Genomic DNA, 21,893 nt, shown 5'->3' with positions numbered 1-21,893 from the left:
AAGATGAGAAGTCGCACAGTGCGTTGAAGGGATTTCACCCGAGTGTCGGCTGGCGGTGGAGAAGCGTTCAGGCAAGGCACCAGTGACCGAGGAAAGGCTGGGTGGCGGTGGGGCGGTAAGGGGAGGAGAGAGGAGAGAGAAAAGGGAGAGGGAAGGGAGAGAGTCGGGATGCGCGGGGAGAAGGAAGAAGAAAAGAAGAGGGCCGATCCGATTTGACCGGTCCGACCCAGTCCAGTTTGATTCGGTTGATCCGATTCATAATACCTGAAATTAAATTTTTACTCTGCCCTGAGACAAAAAACGAAACTCAAAAATTTCAGAAAACTCATAAAAATTTGTAATCTAAATATATTTTTAGTTTTATCACGTGGTTTTTAAATTAATTTTTAAAAATATAAAAATTTCACATTTTTCAGAAAATCAAACTCGATTTTAAAAATCAAAAAATTTTTAAAAAAATTCTCAAATATTTAATACAATAAAACACTAATATTTATATATAAATTAATTTATTAAAAAATTAGGGGAGTTACAATTTTAACATCTTCTATGATAAATAATTTGATCCTATAATTTTTTTAATAAAATTTACAACATATGTAATTTATTTATTGAGGCTTTAAAAAACATATTATATGTTTTCTTACTAGAAGAAGTTTTAATTTTTTTTATTAAATTAATATAATTTTCATAATTAATTAATTTATAAGAAAAATATCAAATTACAAAAATCTCATAAAATGAATTATAAAATTTCATTAAGATGGATCAAGTAATTATAGAATATGCTTTAGATATAGTTAATATTTAATTAATAAAATAAAATTTCAAATATTAAATTGTTTTTAACATAGACATTAATTTATTAACAAAATTAAAATTTTAATGTAAGTATTAATTTGTTAATAAAATTAAATTTTGAAAATCAAATTATCATTTAAAAATATATAAAAAATTAATTTATAAGTTTTTGCTATATATCAAAAGACTTAGGTATAAATTACCTTTTCATTTTTGATCCGACATCTAAGCATGCAATGGACACTCATCCTTTTCAAAGATAGCCATTCACTCCACGTAGCTTAATACAAACCCATTAAGCAACAACAGAAATTCCTTCCCCAATATTTAATTATTAGCGTTCAAATTACATTGAATAATAATAATAATAATAATAATAATAATAATTATTATTATTATTATTATCTGTACATGATTTTAAAGTATGATTTATTTTTATTTCCAATTTAAATATACGTGTGTCTTTGCTTGACAGAAAAAAAACTTCCCCACCCCTCATAAAAAAAAAAAAAAAATAATAATAACTCAATTTGTTGGCTTCCTTTCTTCTCAAGCACACAACATTTAAAATCCCAAATTCTTATACTTTCCTTCACTTACTGGGATTCAATGGACCTCTTCTCAAGTATCTTGCAATCATCACATACCTTAAAATCCCGACTTCAAATCCTTCACAACTTCACTTCCAATCCAACCTACTTTTTATATTTTCCCTTGTCCTCCATTTTCCATTTCTTCAACAGAACCTTGAAGCCAGGTCCCAAACCCCACAAAGCGCTGGATCTTCCCCCTCCCGTTCCAATCTGGGGAAGGAAATTCATAATTAACAAACTAGTCAAATTCCTCCATTTCCTTGCTCTTTCCTCTGTACGAAATCTCAACTAATAATTATTATCTTAATAAAAAAATAAAAAAAATTCACCCAAATCCACGTCCCCACTGAAGAAAATGCTGAAAAAACTGGGCAGACGGGTCAAACGACTTAAAACCTTAGTCACCAAGTCCTTCAAAAAACCTCGCGAACGCCAATCTTATAAATCCCCCTCGCCAAGTCCCTCTCCATCACCGCCGCCTGCTTCGCCTCCTCCAGCTTCAACCATGACTCCCCAGTCCCACCCCAGGCCTTCAACTTTTCCTTTTCTCTTCCCTAAAGCCCAATCCTCTGTCCTCCCTGATCCTTCTCTCTTCTATTCTCCTTCCCTCCTCTCCTCCCCATTGCCCACAAACTCTTTCTTTCAGAACTTTGCCCTTAAAAATGGTGACCAACCTGAATATATCCACCCTTATCTTATCAAATCTTCTGACTCTTCCCTTTCTATCTCTTACCCATCTATTTTTCGTAATTCAGCTTTCACGTACCAGATTTTTGTTCCTGATCTCACCATCTCTGCATCAAATAAAACTTACCCAGGTTCACAAAAAAGTCATATCATCTCTTCTTATAGTGATCTCAGTGTCACTTTGGATATACCCTTTTCAAATTTTCGTTTTTTTCTTGTCAGAGGAAGCCCCTTTTTGACATGTTCTATAACTGGCAATACAGCAATTTCTATATCAACAATCCACGCCATTCTTTCATTCTCTTCGAATAATTCATTCACCAAGTACACCGTTACGCTTAATAACGGTCAAACATGGCTTATATATTCCTCTTCGCAGATAAATTTGAGTCATAGCCTTTCTTCCATTACTTCTGATGGGTTTTCCGGCATGATAAGGGTTGCAATATTGCCGGTTTGTGACCCAAAATATGAAGCAATTCTTGATCGGTTCAGTTCTTGCTATGCGGTATCAGGTGATGCAGTCTTCACTAAACCATTTTGTTTAGAGTATAAATGGGAAAAGAAAGGGTGGGGGGATTTGCTTATGCTTGCACATCCCTTACATGTCAAGCTTTTATCGGATGAAAACGTTATTGTTTTAAATGATTTTAAGTATAAAAGTATTGATGGTGATCTTGTTGGTGTTGTTGGAGATTCCTGGGTGTTGAAATCTGATCCTATTTCAGTAACTTGGCATTCAATCAAGGGAATCAAAGAGGAATCATGTGCTGAAATTGTGTCTGCACTTTGTAAGGATGTTGAGGGTTTGAATGCATCAGCTATAACAACAACGTCATCTTATTTTTATGGGAAATTGGTTGCAAGAGCAGCAAGGTTGGCTTTGATAGCTGAGGAGGTGGGTTTTCTTGATGTGATTCCGGTGATAAGGAAGTACTTGAAGGAAACAATTGAGCCATGGTTGGAGGGTACATTTGGTGCCAATGGTTTTCTGTATGATGATAAGTGGGGTGGAATTGTCACCAAACAAGGTTCGAGTGATTCTGGTGCAGATTTTGGATTTGGAGTTTATAATGATCACCATTATCATATAGGCTACTTTCTTTATGGCATTGCTGTTCTTGCAAAATTTGACCCATTGTGGGGGAGGAAGTATAGGCCACAAGCTTATACTCTTATGGCTGATTTTATGAACTTGGGCAGGCGGTCAAATTCATATTATCCACGTTTGAGGTGCTTTGATTTGTATAAATTACACTCTTGGGCTGGAGGCCTAACTGAATTTGCCGATGGACGGAACCAGGAGAGCACAAGTGAGGCAGTGAATGCATACTATTCAGCAGCTTTGATGGGATTAGCCTATGGAGACACCCATCTCGTGGCCATTGGATCAATGCTTACTGCAATGGAGATTCATGCAGCACAAACATGGTGGCATGTTAGAGAGGGTGATAATTTGTACGAGGAAGATTTCACTAGAGAGAATAGGGTGCTGGGTGTTTTGTGGGCTAACAAGAGGGATAGTGGGCTTTGGTTTGCACCTGCTGAATGGAGAGAGTGTAGGCTTGGAATTCAATTATTGCCCTTGTTGCCTATCAGTGAGGCTTTGTTTTCTGATGTGAGCTTTGTGAGGGAGCTTGTGAATTGGACATTACCAGCTTTAGGAAGAGAAGGAGTGGGAGAAGGGTGGAAAGGATTTGTCTATGCCTTGGAAGCAATCTATGACAAAGAAAGTGCCTTGATGAAGATCAGAAACTTGAATGGTCATGATGATGGCAACTCACTTTCTAATCTTTTATGGTGGATTTACAGCAGGGGTTATGAGGATGAAGAATGGTGTGAAGGAGGAGGAAAATTCTGCTGGTTTGGTCACTATTGTCACTGAATTTGTTTCCTTATAATTGATATAGGATTGAATAAGAAATGAAGTCAACAATCAGAGAACCTAGAGTGGAAACTACTATTTTTTAGGGGTAATGTATGCTTTTATGATTGTTCCTTTCTGTGAATTTTTCTTATGTTCTTTTTTATAGCGAATGTCTATACGACTATCAAAGATGAAATGGAGATATGAATTCTCTGATTTGCATTAGCTTTATTATTGTATGGCAATTTTATAAATAAATATTGAGCTGCTTAAGAGCAGAGCCACTGCTCTTAGAGCTTCGGGCTAAATTCGTGGTCATTAGCTGATATTGAGGAGTCCATATGTATATATTTGTGCTTTTGGCATGGCATATAGATTTAATTTCAAAGGATATCAAAGTGAGACGGCTTGATGCTTACAATGGTTCATCTGAATCACATGTGGTATAAAGTTTAGATTTCACAGGACATTGATTCTGCATGTACACTTGTATTTGTTGGTTCACTGAGAAATGCTCCAGGTTCCCTTGTTTTGAATACACGTAAATCGTGTACTTATTCAGCAGTCATGTTTACCATGATCAGGGATCGCATGTCACGAGAGTAATTTCTTTTCAAAGTTGTAATTGGTTTGATCTCAAAAATGATGAAACCTTTCAGCTTGTCATGTGTAAAGATCTTAAAGGTTCTAGCTCTGACTTTCAAACAGATAAAAAACACTGAAATGCACTATGATAGTGGTTGGACTTGCAAGAATAGTTTCACCTGCAATCTTTATAGTTGAATGCAAAGTTTCAACAATTTTCAGATTGAATTTGAACCAGAGAGTTTCACAGGTACTCTGGCCTCCATGCAAAAATGTGCGAAGGCATCCAAGTTTATTTGTTTTCTTGTTCTTTAATTGCAGAATGGACATCAGTTACCATTTCTTTTGTTCAATAGCTTGCTTGTTTCTTCATTTATAACACACAATAATAACTGGCTTTTTGCTGCATTTGTCACATTTAGACTGTTTTATTTGTATTTCTTGAATTTTTTTTTTATATCATTGTAATTGTTTTTGGTTTAATATTCTGAAGGTAGTAAAAAAATTCCCTCTATAATTTTGAAATTAATAACTGATGTTTTAGTTATTTGTTGCAATTATAATCAAGACATCAAACTCAACTTAATTGCTTGTAAAATTTAATTACTAAATAATATAATTATTATAGACTGATATTTAAAGATATTTATTTTCTTTATTTATTTGTTAATTTAAAATATAATTAGTGAATTAGTTATAAAATGAAATTATTGAAGACTTTATCATAAAAACAACTTCAATAATGCATATGTACTTCTTCCCAATTATTTTAACCTTATGTTGTGAACTTCCTCACATAAGGACTTGAAAAAAAAATGAAGCCATCCACGCAATCTAATAATTGTTTGAAAATTTGTTTATTTGATTTCACATTCAAACAACTTGGCAGTTGAAAGACTCTGCCGGGAAAAAAATACATAAAATCATTCTTGAATCTTGAGAAGATTCCTCTGCATATGCTGGGTGTGTCATCGGAGGGGAAGCTGACTTTCTTGAAACATACACGCGAGGATCCATTATTTCAGCAGCACTTCTACAATCTTGCAAGTGCAGTGCAGAGTCTTCGCTTTTTTTTTTTTTTCTCAATTTTGATCGCTATTAATATTTTTTGTAAAATATAGCTATCTAATAGATTTAATTATGTTATCGATGTAAAATAAGAAAATATTTTTGGTAACAATATAAAATTCACTAGACAAAATTGGAAAACATAATTGATTTTTTAATTTTCTAAAAAAATTGATTTTTTAAAAGCAATATCATTAATTTTTTGAGTTTTATGTTTGAACGTTATATTTGTTAATTGTTATTGAGATCATGGACTTTTTAATTGAAATAAATTGATAATTTAAATAATAGCATAAATTAAAAAAATAAAATTAAAATATTACATTGTTTTTTAATATTGAAATTATTGAGATTAGAGAAAATCCAATTTCCAAAAAAACTCATAGAATGAACAGAATGACAGAGCCTGATAGCAATATTAGCAAAAAGCTCAATCACTATAAAATGAAATAGTTCAGAAAATTAGAACGCAGCAGAGGCCTTTTTTTTTTTTTTTTTTTTTAAGGAAGAAAACAGCAGAATCTTAATTCTTATATTCACATGTTGCATTTCAAAATAAGAATTGGATAAATTCCTAAACATCTTATTTCAAAGTCTAATACAAGTAAATTTTTTTAAAAAAAAAAATCCAAGTAAATTTCTATTTACCACTAAAATAATTTCATTGTATGCAATTCATTTTTCAGAAAAAAAAAAAAAACAGCTAAGATGGTGATGGTGCTCACTCAGCATCCGAACATGCTGTGAATGACTCAAAGGCACAAAATTTCTTTGTCTCTCTCTACTGTTGCCTCCCACGTTTCTTTGCATGTTTTGTGTGCTCACTTTCTCTCTCCATCTTTTTTTCTGTCAAAGAAAAAAGCTTTCTTGGGAAAACCCACTTCAATTTCAAAAGTTCCAACCTGTAACAACCAAAGCCTCCCCCAAGAAATCCTCAATTTGAGACAGATTGGTAAGACCTTGTTGAACTTTGCGCTTCTGGGTTTTTTTTTGTTTTCATTTTGGTGTTATGGATATTGCTGCATTTGTCCAACGTCAGTTTATAATCCATTGTAGTGTGTAAAGTTTGGATTTTGGTTAGAAGAAGTTAAGCAAGGGTTCAAATTGGTACAGTTGAAGTCATTTGTGCTGGATTTTTGGAGTTTCTTTTGTCTAGTTTTGGTCATTTAGGGACTTCTGTACTGAATTTTGGTCGTTTTTTGTGAATTTGGGTTTTTATTGAGCTCTGTATCTGCTTGGAGATCTGTGTTTCCTCCGGTAATTTGGAGGAGAACTTTTGAATTGGAATGTTCTTGAGTTATTTGGACATTTGCAGTGGAGAAGTTGCTTGAGATTTACGCGTCTAGAATTTGATATGGAGGTATAGTTTCTCGTACATTTTGTTGGAAACAGACATGGCCTCAACATCACCTTCACCAAATTCTTCCCCTTCTGCAGTTCCACCAACAACATCCTCCGCCACCTCACCATCATCAACAACAGCCCCTTCTTTACCATCAAATTCTACGTCCACTCTACCTCCACCTGCAATAACTTTGCCTGATCAGACAACTGATCCCCCGGTCCCTTCAACCTCTTTTAACTCTTCAGCTCAACCTCCTCAATCCGCCAGGCCCGCAATTCCAGCTGCCCCCCCTCCATCTCCACCATCATCAACGCGACCATCTACAACAACACCCTCAACACCACTACCATCTGCACCACCTCCATCACCCCCAGCATCCCCACCACCAGCCCCTCCAACATCACCACCTCCATCAACACCTATTGCCCCTCCTCCAGCTGTCACTACTTCACTGCCCCCTCCTCCTCATGTATCTCCTCCTCCACCACCAGCAAGCAGCTCTCCCTCTCCCCAGTTCTCCCCAACCACACCTGTTGCATCTCCTCCTTCCCCTCAAGCTGTTGCCCCTCCTCCACCTTCTCCTGTTAATGTCCCTGCGCCTCCTTCCATTGATACACCATCTCCACCAGCAGAAAAGGCCCCTGAAAATTCCTCTGCACCTCCAAATGTTACTCCACCATCTAGTTCTCATTCTAGTAGTCCTCCACCTGTAACAAATTCTCCTCCTCCTCCAACATCTACATCACCACCTCCTTCTGTCCCATCAACTTCTATGCCGCCTGTAACACCTCCTCCTGCTCCTCCAGATAATTCATCGACAACAGGAACTTCTCCTTTGTCACCCTTACCCTCTATCCCTACAGAAAAGCCAACTGCAACAGCAACTAATCGTACCAATGTCTCCAAAAATACATCCACAGTCGCAGAAAATTTAAACACTGGAGCTGCCGTGGCAGTAGGCATCGTGGTTGGGTTTGTAGTACTCAGTTTTCTCGTGATGGCTGTGTGGATTGTACATAAACGAAAGAGAAGGCATGCTAAATCAAATATCGGGCACACTATGCCTTCCCCATTTGCCTCCCCGCAGAATTCAGGTAAAGAATTGATGCGGCTTTATTGTTAACACCTCATACAGCTATCATTTTTTGATTCTCTAGAATATTGAAAGTAGTTATAATTGTTGTTAGAGGCTTTGTTAGTTTATAATTACTAATTTACTAGATGTGGACTCTGAACTTCAATCTTGATGTAAATTTTTATCTCAGTAAATTTAGAAAGTTAATCCATTTGTCTTTTCTTAAGTTTCCCTGTGTCTGCACTGGATTTATTATCTCATATACAATGAAATATGAGCTTAGTTTATGAGTTAAAAGGATTTCTGATGTTTTAGTCTTGGTCGCTAAGATCTAGCGATTTGACAACTCAGATAAAAGCTATACAATCTATTCAAATTAATTAAATTTTATAAAAATTTACTTAAAAATCTATCAGATCATAGTTATTAAAGGCATGCCTCAGGCTCAAGCCTCACCAGACTCGAACCCTAGCACCTTATGTGCCTAAGGCATGTGCCTTTATTCCGGGCATAAGGTTCTAGAAAGTCATTCCTTTTTTATTTCCACCTTTAATGTACATTATCATTGGTAAAAAGGACTACTACTTAAACTTGATATTTGTTGATCTATAAGAATCCTATATTGATGCACTAGGAGTTTTAGAATTAGTATTATTGTTAATAATTAGTCATTAGCACACCTAAGATCACAAACCTCCCATATTTCTAACACTAGCACTCTATTATTATTATTTTTTTTTTTAAAAATATTACATTTACACCTATTTCAAGATATATGCCAAAGGAAAAAGGAAAAGCATCACATTTATTTGACTTTTATGGATTTTTTAATTTTTTTTTTACTTTTGCGCTTCATCTCGTTCAAGCGCGCACCTATGCCTTGTGCCTTGCGCCTTGCACCTATGCTCCAGGACCCCTTGGCACCTTAGTGCCCCTTGAGCCTTTAATAACTATGTATCTGATCCTTTTGGCTTAGCTTCATAAGTTCTGTTCTGCCACTCCACTCTGTTTGAGGCCATATCCATTTTCGATTCTTGAATTGTAGCCACCATAATCTTTGTGGAGCCTTAACTTGAAGCAGACTGGTACAGTTTCTGTCTTCCATCTTGTAAAATTTAGTTTGTGGATATGAACATAAATTTAGCATGAAAGTTCTTCTCATATTCTGTTCTCAAAGGTCAGGTAGTGTCAAATATTCTTTTCAGGTTGTTTCTAAATTGATTTGAATTATCAAACTTATTTTTGTTGAATGACACAGCTGGCATCTATTGTGAATTGTATTGCAACTGCAGCAAAAATTGATGAAAGTTGCATTTACCATGCAGAGTCGGTATTTCTAAGACCCCTTTCTCATGGACCTTTGGGAGGAAGCCCTTCTGGCAGTGATTTCATCTATTCGCCTTCAGAGCCAGGAGGAGTAAACACTTCAAGGTCATGTTTCACATATGAGGAGCTAGCCCAAGCCACAAATGGGTTTTCAACACAAAATCTTTTGGGTGAAGGCGGATTTGGTTGTGTATACAAAGGCATCCTGGTGGATGGTAGAGAAGTTGCTGTAAAACAATTAAAGGTGGGTGGTTCTCAAGGAGAGCGTGAGTTTAAAGCGGAGGTTGAGATTATTAGCCGAGTGCATCACCGCCATTTAGTTTCATTAGTGGGTTACTGTGTATCAGAGAATCAAAGATTGCTCATCTACGACTACGTCCCAAATGATACACTTCACTACCATCTCCATGGTAAGATATGTTTCTGAGCTTAAAAGAGAATAAATTCTTCAATTTGAATACTTTTTGCTCCATGAATGTCAGTTGTGGATTTTTCACCCTTAGTCTTCCTATTGACTTTGAACTTATTATTTCCCACTAAGTTGCTAGGTGAATTCATGTGATGCTGGCAGATATATTATAAGAACAGCAGTTAGTGGGGTAAAATATTAGGTTATGAGGTATTTGCTGAGAAGAGGCTATTAAGCGTATGATGTTTTGATCCTTTAAACAAGTTTTATCGGGAAGTACAGATAAACATTAAATGAAAGCTTCAAGGACGAATAATCTGAAGTGTTTTTTTTTTTTTTTTTTTTTATTTGAGCTGTTCTTATGTGTTAATTGCTATTTGCTATTTTGTTTCTCTAAATCAATCTTAATAGATTTTGTTTCATTTTAATTTTTGCATTTCCTTCTTTCTTATTCCTCCATTAAGTTTTGATAATGGACCAATTTCACTGGATTTTACTAGGCAAGTAGCTGCCCTTTCACAACGAAAGCAGTAAATAAAGCAACAGAGTGATGTTTTTGCCAAGTTAAAATCGGCAGTTGTGGCACAAGAACCCTTAGGAAGGATAATTAAAACAATTATTTTTTCTAAATGAAGGTGTTGGATTTAATGCCACAAACAAGATTATCAGTCCTTCCTATGGAAGTAGAAAGGTTAAAAGAGATCGAACCATGGATTGGATTATTCACCAATCTTTGAAATTTAATTCAATGATGAGAGTGTAACTTGTAAGAGGTGTACGTTCTTAATAACCTTGTCAATAAGAAAGTAGCAAGAAATAGGATGCCCACCAAGAGTTTAAGAAAGGACTTAAAAGTATCATTCTAGGCTTAAATGATCAAGTGACTTGTGGATTTTAACCCCCATGGTGTTCAACTAATTTTCAAACACAGCAAATACAATCAAATTCAATCCTTCAACCACTGTCAAGTTTCTCATGTCAATAAGTTTGATATACATTATGAGGATAATGTGACCCCTTTGGTTGACGTGATATTGTTGTACTGAATAGTCTTTTCATGTGTAACAATGAAGAAGCAAGTGAGACCATTGGAGCATGCAGCGGCAGAGTAGAAGATAGGGTTAATCAACCTAAGAGGGAAAAAGCAACTGATGTTGGGGACCAGATATGGTATTTCTACGCAGAAGCAGAACTTTTTGTGCTCAATAATTTAGGCATTGAACCTTTCATGGATGGCATGATGATCTTTGAAGATCTTTCGGAGAAAATTAAAAAATTAATGGTATCATCAACTGGAAAAATTAACAGATTCACAGAGAATAGTTGTGTTGTATTGGCAGAGTAACAATGACGTGTTTTTTTTTTTTATCTTTATTATCTTTATTTGAATTTCATCTTCTTATAGCCTAGTTATTCTCTGTTGAGGGTTGATGCAGCCCTGTGATTTTTGCTTATTGGCCAGTTGTCTATGTTTGATTTTATCTGTTTAATCAGGAACATTTTGATAAAAGTATAGACTAGGGGATGAATGATCAATTAGGGTTTTCTGAGATTATTAGGGTTTGGTGCTGTCTTGGGACTATTACCTACCTATTGTTGCTTTCTCCATGGGCTTAATGACTTAATCAATCTTAATTTATTTTCATTATTGCTAGTTTTTCTTTCTTTCTTCTTGTTTCATAGTTATGCTCTCTTGTAAATCTAGTAACCTTATTTCTTGCATTCTTGCAGGTAAAGGCAGGCCAGTTATGAATTGGGCAATTCGGGTCAAGGTTGTTACTGGGGCAGCTCGTGGCATCGCTTACCTACATGAAGACTGTAAGACTAACCTTTTCAGCTTAGTTGCATTGTGATTTTGGTTGCCAGCAGGAGTCCCAAAAGTCTGAAGCACTTACCTACAAGTTAAAAATTATAATCAGAATACAGAGGTGAATTATAAATGCAAAATTAAATGTAAATCAACTAAATATTTACAATAAGATTGATAAATATGTGTATAACCTTCTTAAATAATGAGAATAGAGACTGATGAAAAATTGAAATAGTTCTTAATTCTGATCCAAAATTAACATGCTGACAGCATACAAGCTTGGGAAATTTGTAGGATGCAATTTCCCCACCACACAAGTTAAATTCAACTCTCGAATTTGCATGATTTACTATATTCTTCCTTCCTTTCTCACATGAATTCCTATTTACAATATATATTGAGACTTTTTTTTCTAATTTGTCCTACATATCAGGTCATCCCCGCATTATCCATAGGGATATCAAGTCATCAAACATCCTTCTTGATAACAATTTTGAAGCACGGGTATGCCTGTTTCTGCAAAATCTAAGTTTTTTTTAGGAACCATGATTTGCTGTAGAGAAAATTGCAAATGCCTTTTGACTGCTGATGGAATATTTCACCCTGTCATGTGTAGTGTCTTCCTGGCAATTGGCATATCATATTTTAGAGAGTAGCTGATGTGTCCTGTTACAATGCCTTAGCAAATAAAGCTGATTCTTTGGCCTTAAGTACTATAATTTCTTTTGTTAGCGAATTGTGTTTCTGAAAATTTGTGTTTTCTTACAGGTTTCAGATTTTGGGCTTGCAAAGATTGCACTGGAACTGGATTCAAATACACATGTAACAACACGCGTGATGGGAACCTTTGGGTAGGTGAACCACAAGTGCTTCTAACTTTGATAGATGCTGTTATGTGGTAAAACTAGCATCATAAACATTGATCTAGGAAAACATCGAAAGAAGGCTGGCATTACTTTAATGGTTTATATTATAATTTTCTTTTATAAGTCTGATTTTGTTTTTAGTACAAAGGTAATATTTATAGGCTTTTCATAACTTGCATATATTAAAGACAATGTTAAAAAAATCCTTAAGGTGCGTGCAAAACCTTCTCTATTTGTACTTTTAACGGATCTTCAATTTCCAGGTATATGGCCCCTGAGTATGCAACAAGTGGTAAGTTGACTGAAAAATCTGATGTTTATTCATTTGGGGTTGTGCTTTTGGAGCTAATTACAGGCCGTAAGCCTGTTGATGCCTCTCAGCCACTGGGTGATGAAAGCGTAGTTGAATGGGTAAGTTCTGTAAAAATTTTAAGTTTCTAACTTATTGTCTTTTGGATGCTATGTGTTCGAGAGTCTATGCATATTTTATGGTTTATAACATATTCTGATGCTACGTGTGTCATATTCTGATCTGCTTTTTCTACCCTTACATTATTAAATTCAAAGTAGTTCTGAATTATTCACATATTCTGATCCGCTTTTTCTACCTTTACATTATTAAATTCAAAGTAGTTCTGAATTATTCACTTATTCTGCCTGTGTTAATTTCTTGATGGTTATGCATAGCATCATCTACTTTGCCCGTCCTTTTATTGGGGTTCTTTGATAGAGAAGTGTAGGGAAGATGTTATAGAAAAAAGTCTCTGGTAAGTTAGATAATAATATCATATAGTTTACCCAGCTTGAAACTTATTGTCAGGCTCGACCATTACTTGCTGAAGCACTTGATAATGAAGATTTTGTAGCACTAGTTGATCCAAGGCTGGAGAAGAACTATGTAGCTAGAGAAATGTTTCGGATGATTGAGGCAGCTGCAGCTTGTGTGCGTCATTCAGCTGCAAAAAGGCCACGAATGAGTCAGGTAATTGGGTATTTCTAATATGTATTTTCCTTACTTGTTTACTCCAACGGACAAACCTGGTAATAGATTCTTGCTTCACTTCCACAGGTGGTGAGAGCTTTGGACTCGTTAGATGAGTTGTCAGATCTATCTAATGGAATGAAACCTGGCCAAAGTGAAATCTTCGACTCAAGACAACATTCTGCTCAGATTAGAATGTTTCAGAGGTTGGCATTTGGTAGTCAGAACTATAGTTCAGATTTTTTTGATAACAATCAAAGTAGCTGGAGGAGTTGGGAGCATAGCCAGAGTAACTTCATACCATAAGTGCATCTCAGTACAGAATTGATATGAGTTCAAGTCTTCCATGGCAAACAATTATCTTAAATTTCTGATCTATAAAATGGAATTTGATAGCAGCTAATTTCTGAAGGGTTACAGGCTCAATCCTGGATTTTGAGACCCCTTGACCATTTTGTTCATCTTGGAGCCCGGTCATACCAAGTCCAGTCTCCCTCCACCCCCTCCTTCTCGGCCAATACGATTTTCCTTCTAAGTTTGCCCCATTTTGTATTCTTTATTATTTAAATTCATTGATTTTTTTTTTTGTGTATTTATATATCCAATTAATGTAAGTCTTCTTTTTGTATTATTCTGAACCTAGTTATGCATATATTTCTACTTCTACTGAGGCCATATTGTGTGCGTTTTGCACTTTGCAGTTATGCAAGTGCCTTCATACTCCTTACTTATCCCTGTTTTGGCAAAGGAAAAAGAATTCCATGTTCGTTGAACTGGTATAGATCATTATCGGATAAGATGCATTGACTATAGCTGGAGTCCAATTATCTCTACTTCTGAGATTTTTAAATTCTTAATCATATGAAAAGTCTAAAAAGTTGCCCAGTGATGGGGTGGATGGGTCCATTGTGTCACAGAGGTGACGACTTATATGAAGGGGGTAGCCTTGCTTGGTTAGACGCGTTTGGGTCCATTGAGTGGAACTAAGGTCTGCACAGGTTGATCAATTTCATGAAATTTTGCATACCGCAGCAAATCACCTGCTAAATATTATCAACAATGGGCTTATCACCTTTAGGTTATCACAATCATCCTTCAAAGGTCATTCTCACATATACAGTTAGCAGCCTGTTGTTTGTTTGTATTTTAGGGAATGCTAATAATTGTTAATTTTAGAACTTTTTTTTTCTTTTTTAGTTCTTTTTCTTCCAGAACACATCTCTTCTTGAGTGGGGCTGGGATTCTAGGCTTTTGACCCACTGAATGGGTGCCATTTGTAACATCAACTTAGAAAAATGACACGCGGATAACGGAAATGATTTCCTCGTCTTCACAAGAAACTACACTTACCACCCTCGTGCAATTTCATCTAATCTTCTCCATCTACTACCGCCACCAATATCCGGTAGCCTCTCCCTCTTAAATACCGCACATGAGAGAGAGAGAGAGAGAGAGAGAGAGAGAGAGATGGAAGGAGCGACGCTATCAAAACCGTTAATCCTACCAGCTTTCCGGGCAGAAGAAGTCCATTGTACTGGAAGAGCTTTTAGCTCCAGTTTGAGTGCAAGAGAGAAGAAGCTAGTCTGTGTGACCAGTGGCAATTCTTGCTTGGGTTCTCATATAGTGAAGGAGCTCTTGGCTAACGGCTACCTTGTTCGAGTCACCATTCAAAACCCAGGTTGGAAAAACATATATTTTCCAAGGTTGTGCTTAGGAATGGATTGTAAAGAGGCGTTCCTTTTATTGGTTTCTTGTAATTCTTTTATTATCAATTTTAACTAGATGAACAGCATGCATTTTATTTTCTTCTATATGTTCCTATTTTGATTTTATTTCAAACCCATCTTTTGTTTTTGCATTAACAGTGGATTTTGAAGACATTAAGGAACTAATGAAAGATGAAGAGATAAACCAACTAGAAAGTGTTGTGGTAGCAAAGATGCAAGATTTGGAAAGTCTTTGTGATGCATTTAGAGGTTGTCATGCTATTTTCCACACCTCATCTTTCATAGATCCGCATGGAGTTTCAGGTTATTCAGTAAGTTTACTATGCAAAAACTGGATCCTGATTCTGCTTGACTGCAAAATTGAAAAAATAAAAAATAAATTTACTGTACTGTACAATCTGCAGGAACATATGGCATTCCTGGAGACTGAGGTTGCAAGGAATGTTATTAAAGCTTGCAGTGGGGCAGCATACATGAGGAGGTGTATCTTCACTTCTTCTCTTCTTGCATCAATCTGGAGTGATGACAATCTAGACAGAACTATTGATGAGGGTTGTTGGAGCAACGAGGAATTCTGCAGAGAAAACAAGGTAGTTAAATTCTTGGCATTTGACACTTCAGATTAGCAGAAAAATCCATGTAATTCAAAGATGAATCATCTAATCTTGATGTATAATGAAAATGGAGGACAGCTTTGGCTTGCCTTAGGGAAGACGACCGCAGAGAAGGCTGCTTGGGGGAAGTCAAAGGAATTGAAAGTGAAGCTTGTAACAGTCTGCCCTGGCCTTCTTATGGCTCCTTCGTTCCCCTATGCTCACAAAGACACTTCTCTACCATATCTTAAAGGTAATAATCACAGTGATGGATCTATTTCTACTCTATTTAGTCCATACCTTTGTTGATTCCAGAAAAACCTTGATGATCATTAGCTGTTGATGGTATACAGGGGGCTCGGTCATGCTACAACGAGGCATACTAGCAACTGGAGATGTGAATAAGGTTGCAGACGCACACGTCCGCGTTTATGAAGCTATGGATGATGGAGCTTTTGGGCGATATCTTTGCTTTGATAAGGTAGTGGAAAGATTGGATGAGGGCATGCAGCTGGAAAATGAATTGAAGAGGCATGGACTGCGGCCTGGAAGTGTGGTCTCAGCGGAAGAAACACGAGAAGTACACAGCAAGCTTTGTAATTCAAAGCTAGCCAAATTGTTACTTGAAAGCTCACAATGCAAATCTTGCAGACAGTGACCCATTAGTCCATCATGGATGATATATGCCTTTTGCGACGCTAATTCTTGACCTTTGTTGGGCTTCCAAGAGATGTAAGAGCTTGCAACAACACCCATTAGTTTCTTCGCTAGGAGGTCTCAAATTCAAATTATGAGAGTGGGAAGTGAAACAAGTAATGAGAATTAATTAATACTTGTAAGCCAATTATGGTATCTATCATAATGGAGTGAAGTTCCCATTCATAATTCTATGATGAAAAGAAGACTAAATACATCATTTCATACTTGAATTTAAATCAAATTTAATGGCACCTAAACTTCTAAAATGTCCCTTATATACTTTCAATCACGCTGACATAATAATCCATTTACTAAAATCCTAAGGTTTTTTAATTTTATTTTTACAGAAATTGAGATGTGTTATGAGACTTTTCACACGTGTTATACTATGTTTTAAAAACTCATTGTCACGATCCAACCTATGGGCCGGACAGGCACTAGGACCTGGGCCAGCCTAAAGCCCCCGAGGCCCGTAGTAAGCCTAACTGTTCATTAACCCAACTCTAAGGCCCATTTGGGCCCAATTTCAAGAAAACAAACGGACAGAGTCCGGCCATAAAATGGACTTACCAACGGGGAGTTTTCGACTCACCCGACCTGTAAACACAATATATAGTCAATTGGGGAGCTCAGCTCACCCTCCACATACTCATCAACATAATAATAAATGGGAGCTCAGCTCCCTCATCCAATCCATCAAACATGCATAGTATATTAAGTTTACAGGTCCCAAAATAATAATTTAGTTTACAGACCCAAATCAAATAAATATTTCTAACACATGCGGAAATTCTAAGATTTAACAAGTTTATACAAATAGTAATAATTGACCTGCGAGGGAGAAAGCAGGTTAACCTCAAAAAAATATCCTCCTGTGGCCTGTAAAAATTTTTGAACAGGAGTGAGCGTTCGACTCAGAGAGTAAAATATCAATTTTAACTATAATCTCTATAACTATCTAAAACTAATGCAACCTGTGGAATGAAATGCAATATCAACAACATTTTCACATCATAACATCAAAAAGGTAATTTGGAGCACTCACGCACCCTGTAGCATCAATCATAATATATGGGAGCTGATCCCCTATACAGCTCTCTTAAATCCAACCCGTGCCAAGAACTCAAATCTGACTTCCACTTAATAACCAAATCGAGGGTCCCAGCGAAGAACTCAAGCCGTGACTACCCCTCGAAGGATCGGGTCCCAGCGAAGAACTCAAGCCGTGACTACCCGTCCTATCCATAGTCCACACCACATCACACGCACGCCAACGCACGCACACTGCTCCAAATTACCGCAACAACATTCATGGCACTTTAACAGTTATCAATGCAACATAAATCGTGCCTAGAGTTTAACTACATAATTATATGCATATAAATGATGCATGGGCATGCTGAACATATAATAATATCGAAATTACAATTAAAATTAATATTTTACTCACAGACTTGACGACAATCACTGTGGCAGCTGGGCGGAGGAAGAAGGCTGTCCCGGCTCACCTGACAATTATATTACAATTATTTAATACAATCTGACTCAATACAAACAAAGAAAAAGACCAATACGTCCTAAGTCGTGTCGAAAATCCGGCAGAGTCTCCCCTATACCTAGGACCTACCCAACCTGCAAAATGGCTCAAAACACACTTCTATATTCACATCCATATGTCCACAACTCAATCACAACACACAGCCCCTCCTGGGCCCATCAAATCAGTCATCCATCACAATACGTAAAATTTCAATTTAGTCCTTATTATTGATCATTTTTGCAAAAACTGCCTAAATCAGCTTTAAAAATTCTGAAACTTTGCCCCGCGGTCCTTAGCAATATTACTAAGCTATTGCAAAAAGAATCATAATTTTCTAAGCTACCATGAATATTTTATGGATTTTTAATCCTATTTAAGCACTAGAAAATTACGAAAAAGCAAGGTTCGGGTTTACCTTTGCTAATTCCGACTTCGGAAACGCGCTCGGGATGTCTGACAATGGGGGGCTAGCCAAAACCTCGGCCCAATTCGGAGACTTTTCCGGTAGCTGGTCTGTCTGGACGGAAATTCACAGATCCGGACATCTGTCGAATTTCCGCGAATTGAAGATACCTACACGAAACCCAATAATAATATATAAAAATCAGGGTGTTACATTCTTCCCCCCTTACAGAAAATTCGTCCTCGAATTTTACACAAGGCAGAATAAAGTACATGATTAGACATTGAACAGATAAGGGTACTTGCTATGCATGTCCCGTTCTGACTCCCAGGTGCACTCTTCCATTGACTGACTCCTCCACAAAACCTTAACCATAGGGATCTGTTTTGATCTCAGCTGTCTCACTTGGTAGTCCACTATGGCTACAGGCTGCTCCTCAAATGTCAAGTTCTCTTTTAGCTCTATCACATCCGATCATGACATGAGAAGGATCGGGAATGTATTTCCTGAGCATGGAGATGTGAAACACGGGATGAACGTGAGAGAGGTTGGGTGGTAGCTCTAACCAGTAGGCAACTGCTCCAACTCTATCAGTAACCTCAAAAGGTCCGATATACCGAGGTGCCAACTTGCCCTTCTTTCCAAATCTCATGACTCCTTTCATCGGAGAAACCTTCAGGAATACATAGTCGCCTACTGCAAACTCCACATCCCTCCGTCTGGGGTCTACATAACTCTTCCGCCATCAAAAGCTTTCAATCGCTCTCGATTAAAGGAACTACCTCAAGTGTACCGCACTAGGTCTACATCATGCACCTTCGCTTCTCCCATTTCCGCCCAACACAGAGGAGACCTACACTTTCTTCCATATAGTGCCTCATAGGGTGCCATCCCTATCGAGTGATAATCGTTGTTGTAGGCAAACTCCACCAAAGCTAGTCTCATCCCATTGACCTCCAAAATCTAAGACACTCATGCGAAGCATGTCTTCCGATGTTTGGATTGTCCTTTCGATCGTCCGTCTGTCCGAGGGTGGAAAGCCGCATCAAGTTCAATCAGGTGCCAAGTGCCTCCTGCAACTTTCTCCAAAATCGAGAAGTGAATCAGCCCTCTGTGATATTATGAAAGCCGGAACTCCATGCAATCGACTATTTCTCGAATGTAGAGCCGCATACTGTGCAGTATGTAGTCTTTACGGTAAGAAGTGAGCCGATTTGGTCAAGCGGTCTACAATTACCCATATTGAATCATATCCTCGCGTGGTACGAGGCAACCCCACAAAATCCATAGTGATCATTTCCCACTTCCATTCGGGATAGGGAGCTCTTGCGCCTTCCCGACGGTCTCTCGTGTTCAAACTTCACCTTCTGACAAGTCAAGCACTTGGACACAAAGTCTGCTATGTCTCTCTTCATGCCATTCCACCAATAGCTATCTTTCACATCATGGTACATCTTGGTGGAACTCAGGTGGATATCAGACTTGTCTGTGTAGTGTGCCTCTCGCATGATTTCATTCCTGAGGTTGTCCACATCGGGCACACATATCCTAGAACCTTGCACTAAGGCGCCATCATTGGCAAATCCAAACTCACCACCTTCACCTTGCTGTACTCTTTCTATAATCTTCATCAATTGTTGGTCTCTGTGCTGGGAAACTCTAACTCTATCTCGCAAGTCTGGCCTCATTGAAAAATGAGCCAACAAGACCACCACATCTGAAAGATTTAGGATTAAACCTTGATCCATCAACTCATGTACTTCCTGAATCAACAGTCTCTTCTCTGCTGAAATGTGCGCCAAACTGCCAGAAGATTTTCTGCTTAAAGCATCTGCAATCAATTGCCCAAACTTTCATTCTGCACTTTCTTTATCCATTGGCCTTCTGTGATTTATCTTCGCTAATTTATTACTCTTAACACTATTATAATTAGATTATACTATTGTTTTGAATAATTTAAAATTAGAAAGGAACTCAGCAAATTACAGTCATACTTTTATTGTATGATCTTTATTCTTATCCTTTAGCTTACATAATACCCTTACTACCTCGAGAACTGATTCTGCAGTAATTTTATTTATTATTATTATTATTATTATTATTATTATTATTATTATTATTATTATTATTATTATTATTATTATTATTATTTTCAATGTTTAATCAATTCAAAAACTTAAGATTTCGCACCCAAACCGTCATCCAATTCAAAGGATTTACATCCATCGTGATCGATTATATATGCTTCCTATAATGGAACTTGTATCCTCTCCGTGATACCCGAGCCACCTACTCTCTACCACACTCTACAATCCATCTGGGACACTATTCCATAAGTCATCATTATCGAATAACCTTCGATCCATTCCAAAAGATAGGACTATATCCTAACTTGCGCAACAAAGGTACTACATCTACCACCTTGCGTAACCATGTCAAGTTAATGACTCTTTTATTATATCATAGCTCTATAAATCATCAATTCATAGTTTCGACCTTCTCTAGGTAGTAGAGTTGTACTTTATTCCATCTTGATACACACAAGGTATACTATTCTCACTCTATAAGTGTCACCTTTACTTTGCAACTAGTCCAAACCTCCAGTCCGATGGCAACTCTTGATGTAACTCTAGCTTATGTCAGTAATCGAGTCACCGACTCTAGTTATCACCCAACCGTGACCTTTCAATATTCTAACTCTAGACTCTTAGCCAGAGTTCCCAACTCCTCTGCAAATATAGAACTCGCTCTGCATAATCGTACCAAAACAAGCCATCTCAAACACCCTCATTATGGAGCACTACGGGATGCACGCAGCTCTACACAATAATCTCATGTCGCATCAGACTGCTACAGAGCGGACATCGAGAACATTGTATAGTTACTACGATACGCCCTAGCAGACTAGGTCTCCTAATTTCTTATCTCTCCGAATCTTCTATTATCACAAACTTATTCTCGACTAGGTCATCTACCGATGACCGCCAGAGTGGTATCCTCATCCTTATCTAGGCAACTGATTTTTAAGACTCACTTTTATGTACTCGTGCCTTACGAAATGGGCACACCATTTAAACCCATCTTGACAAAATATAACATTTCTTGGAGTACGTATCCTCATGATAGACCTCACATGTCTACTAACTCTATTTCACATTTCTGTGTACTCCACGAAAATCAAGACACTAACTGAGGTAATCTTATATTTCCCGAGGTATAACGTAGAATCTAGAAATAAAGAATTACAGGAAAAGACGAAACAGAATCCTATACTCCGCATGTGACTCCTAGTAGACTCTTCCCAACACTTAGATAATTTTTCCCTATGAATCTGGAGCCTAAGCTCTGATACCACATTTGTCACGACCCAACCTATGGGCCGGACAGGCACTAGGACCTGGGCCAGCCTAAAGCCCCCGAGGCCCGTAGTAAGCCTAACTGTTCATTAACCCAACTCTAAGGCCCATTTGGGCCCAATTTCAAGAAAACAAACGGACAGAGTCCGGCCATAAAATGG

General features: G+C 37.3%; 3 protein-coding genes across 3 annotated transcripts; all 3 read left to right on the top strand.

Moving 5' to 3' along the window:
* The first annotated feature begins 1,353 nt into the window (after positions 1 to 1,353).
* LOC110671597 (glucan endo-1,3-beta-D-glucosidase 1) lies at positions 1,354 to 4,256 on the top strand. Its single transcript, XM_021834098.2, has one exon. The coding sequence runs from the start codon at positions 1,750 to 1,752 to the stop codon at positions 3,964 to 3,966; it is 2,217 nt and encodes a 738-aa protein (XP_021689790.2). The 5' UTR covers positions 1,354 to 1,749; the 3' UTR covers positions 3,967 to 4,256.
* A 2,693-nt stretch (positions 4,257 to 6,949) lies between these two features.
* On the top strand, positions 6,950 to 14,116 carry LOC131174465 (proline-rich receptor-like protein kinase PERK8). Its single transcript, XM_058137912.1, has 8 exons — positions 6,950 to 8,040; positions 9,347 to 9,757; positions 11,488 to 11,574; positions 12,000 to 12,070; positions 12,335 to 12,417; positions 12,696 to 12,843; positions 13,253 to 13,414; positions 13,502 to 14,116. The coding sequence occupies exons 1-8, from the start codon at positions 6,996 to 6,998 to the stop codon at positions 13,718 to 13,720; spliced, it is 2,226 nt and encodes a 741-aa protein (XP_057993895.1). The 5' UTR covers positions 6,950 to 6,995; the 3' UTR covers positions 13,721 to 14,116.
* A 701-nt stretch (positions 14,117 to 14,817) lies between these two features.
* On the top strand, positions 14,818 to 16,674 carry LOC110671598 (cinnamoyl-CoA reductase-like SNL6). Its single transcript, XM_021834099.2, has 5 exons — positions 14,818 to 15,092; positions 15,280 to 15,452; positions 15,546 to 15,731; positions 15,834 to 15,987; positions 16,088 to 16,674. Exons 1-5 carry the CDS (start codon positions 14,882 to 14,884, stop codon positions 16,390 to 16,392), a joined length of 1,029 nt encoding a protein of 342 aa, XP_021689791.2. The 5' UTR covers positions 14,818 to 14,881; the 3' UTR covers positions 16,393 to 16,674.
* Positions 16,675 to 21,893: the final 5,219 nt, after the last annotated feature.

This window comes from Hevea brasiliensis, chromosome 16 (assembly GCF_030052815.1).
Source record: "Hevea brasiliensis isolate MT/VB/25A 57/8 chromosome 16, ASM3005281v1, whole genome shotgun sequence".
In the NCBI taxonomy this organism is placed as follows: Eukaryota; Viridiplantae; Streptophyta; class Magnoliopsida; order Malpighiales; family Euphorbiaceae; genus Hevea; species Hevea brasiliensis.
Note: the sequence above shows the minus strand (reverse complement) of the source record. Positions and strands in the feature narration are given on the sequence as shown.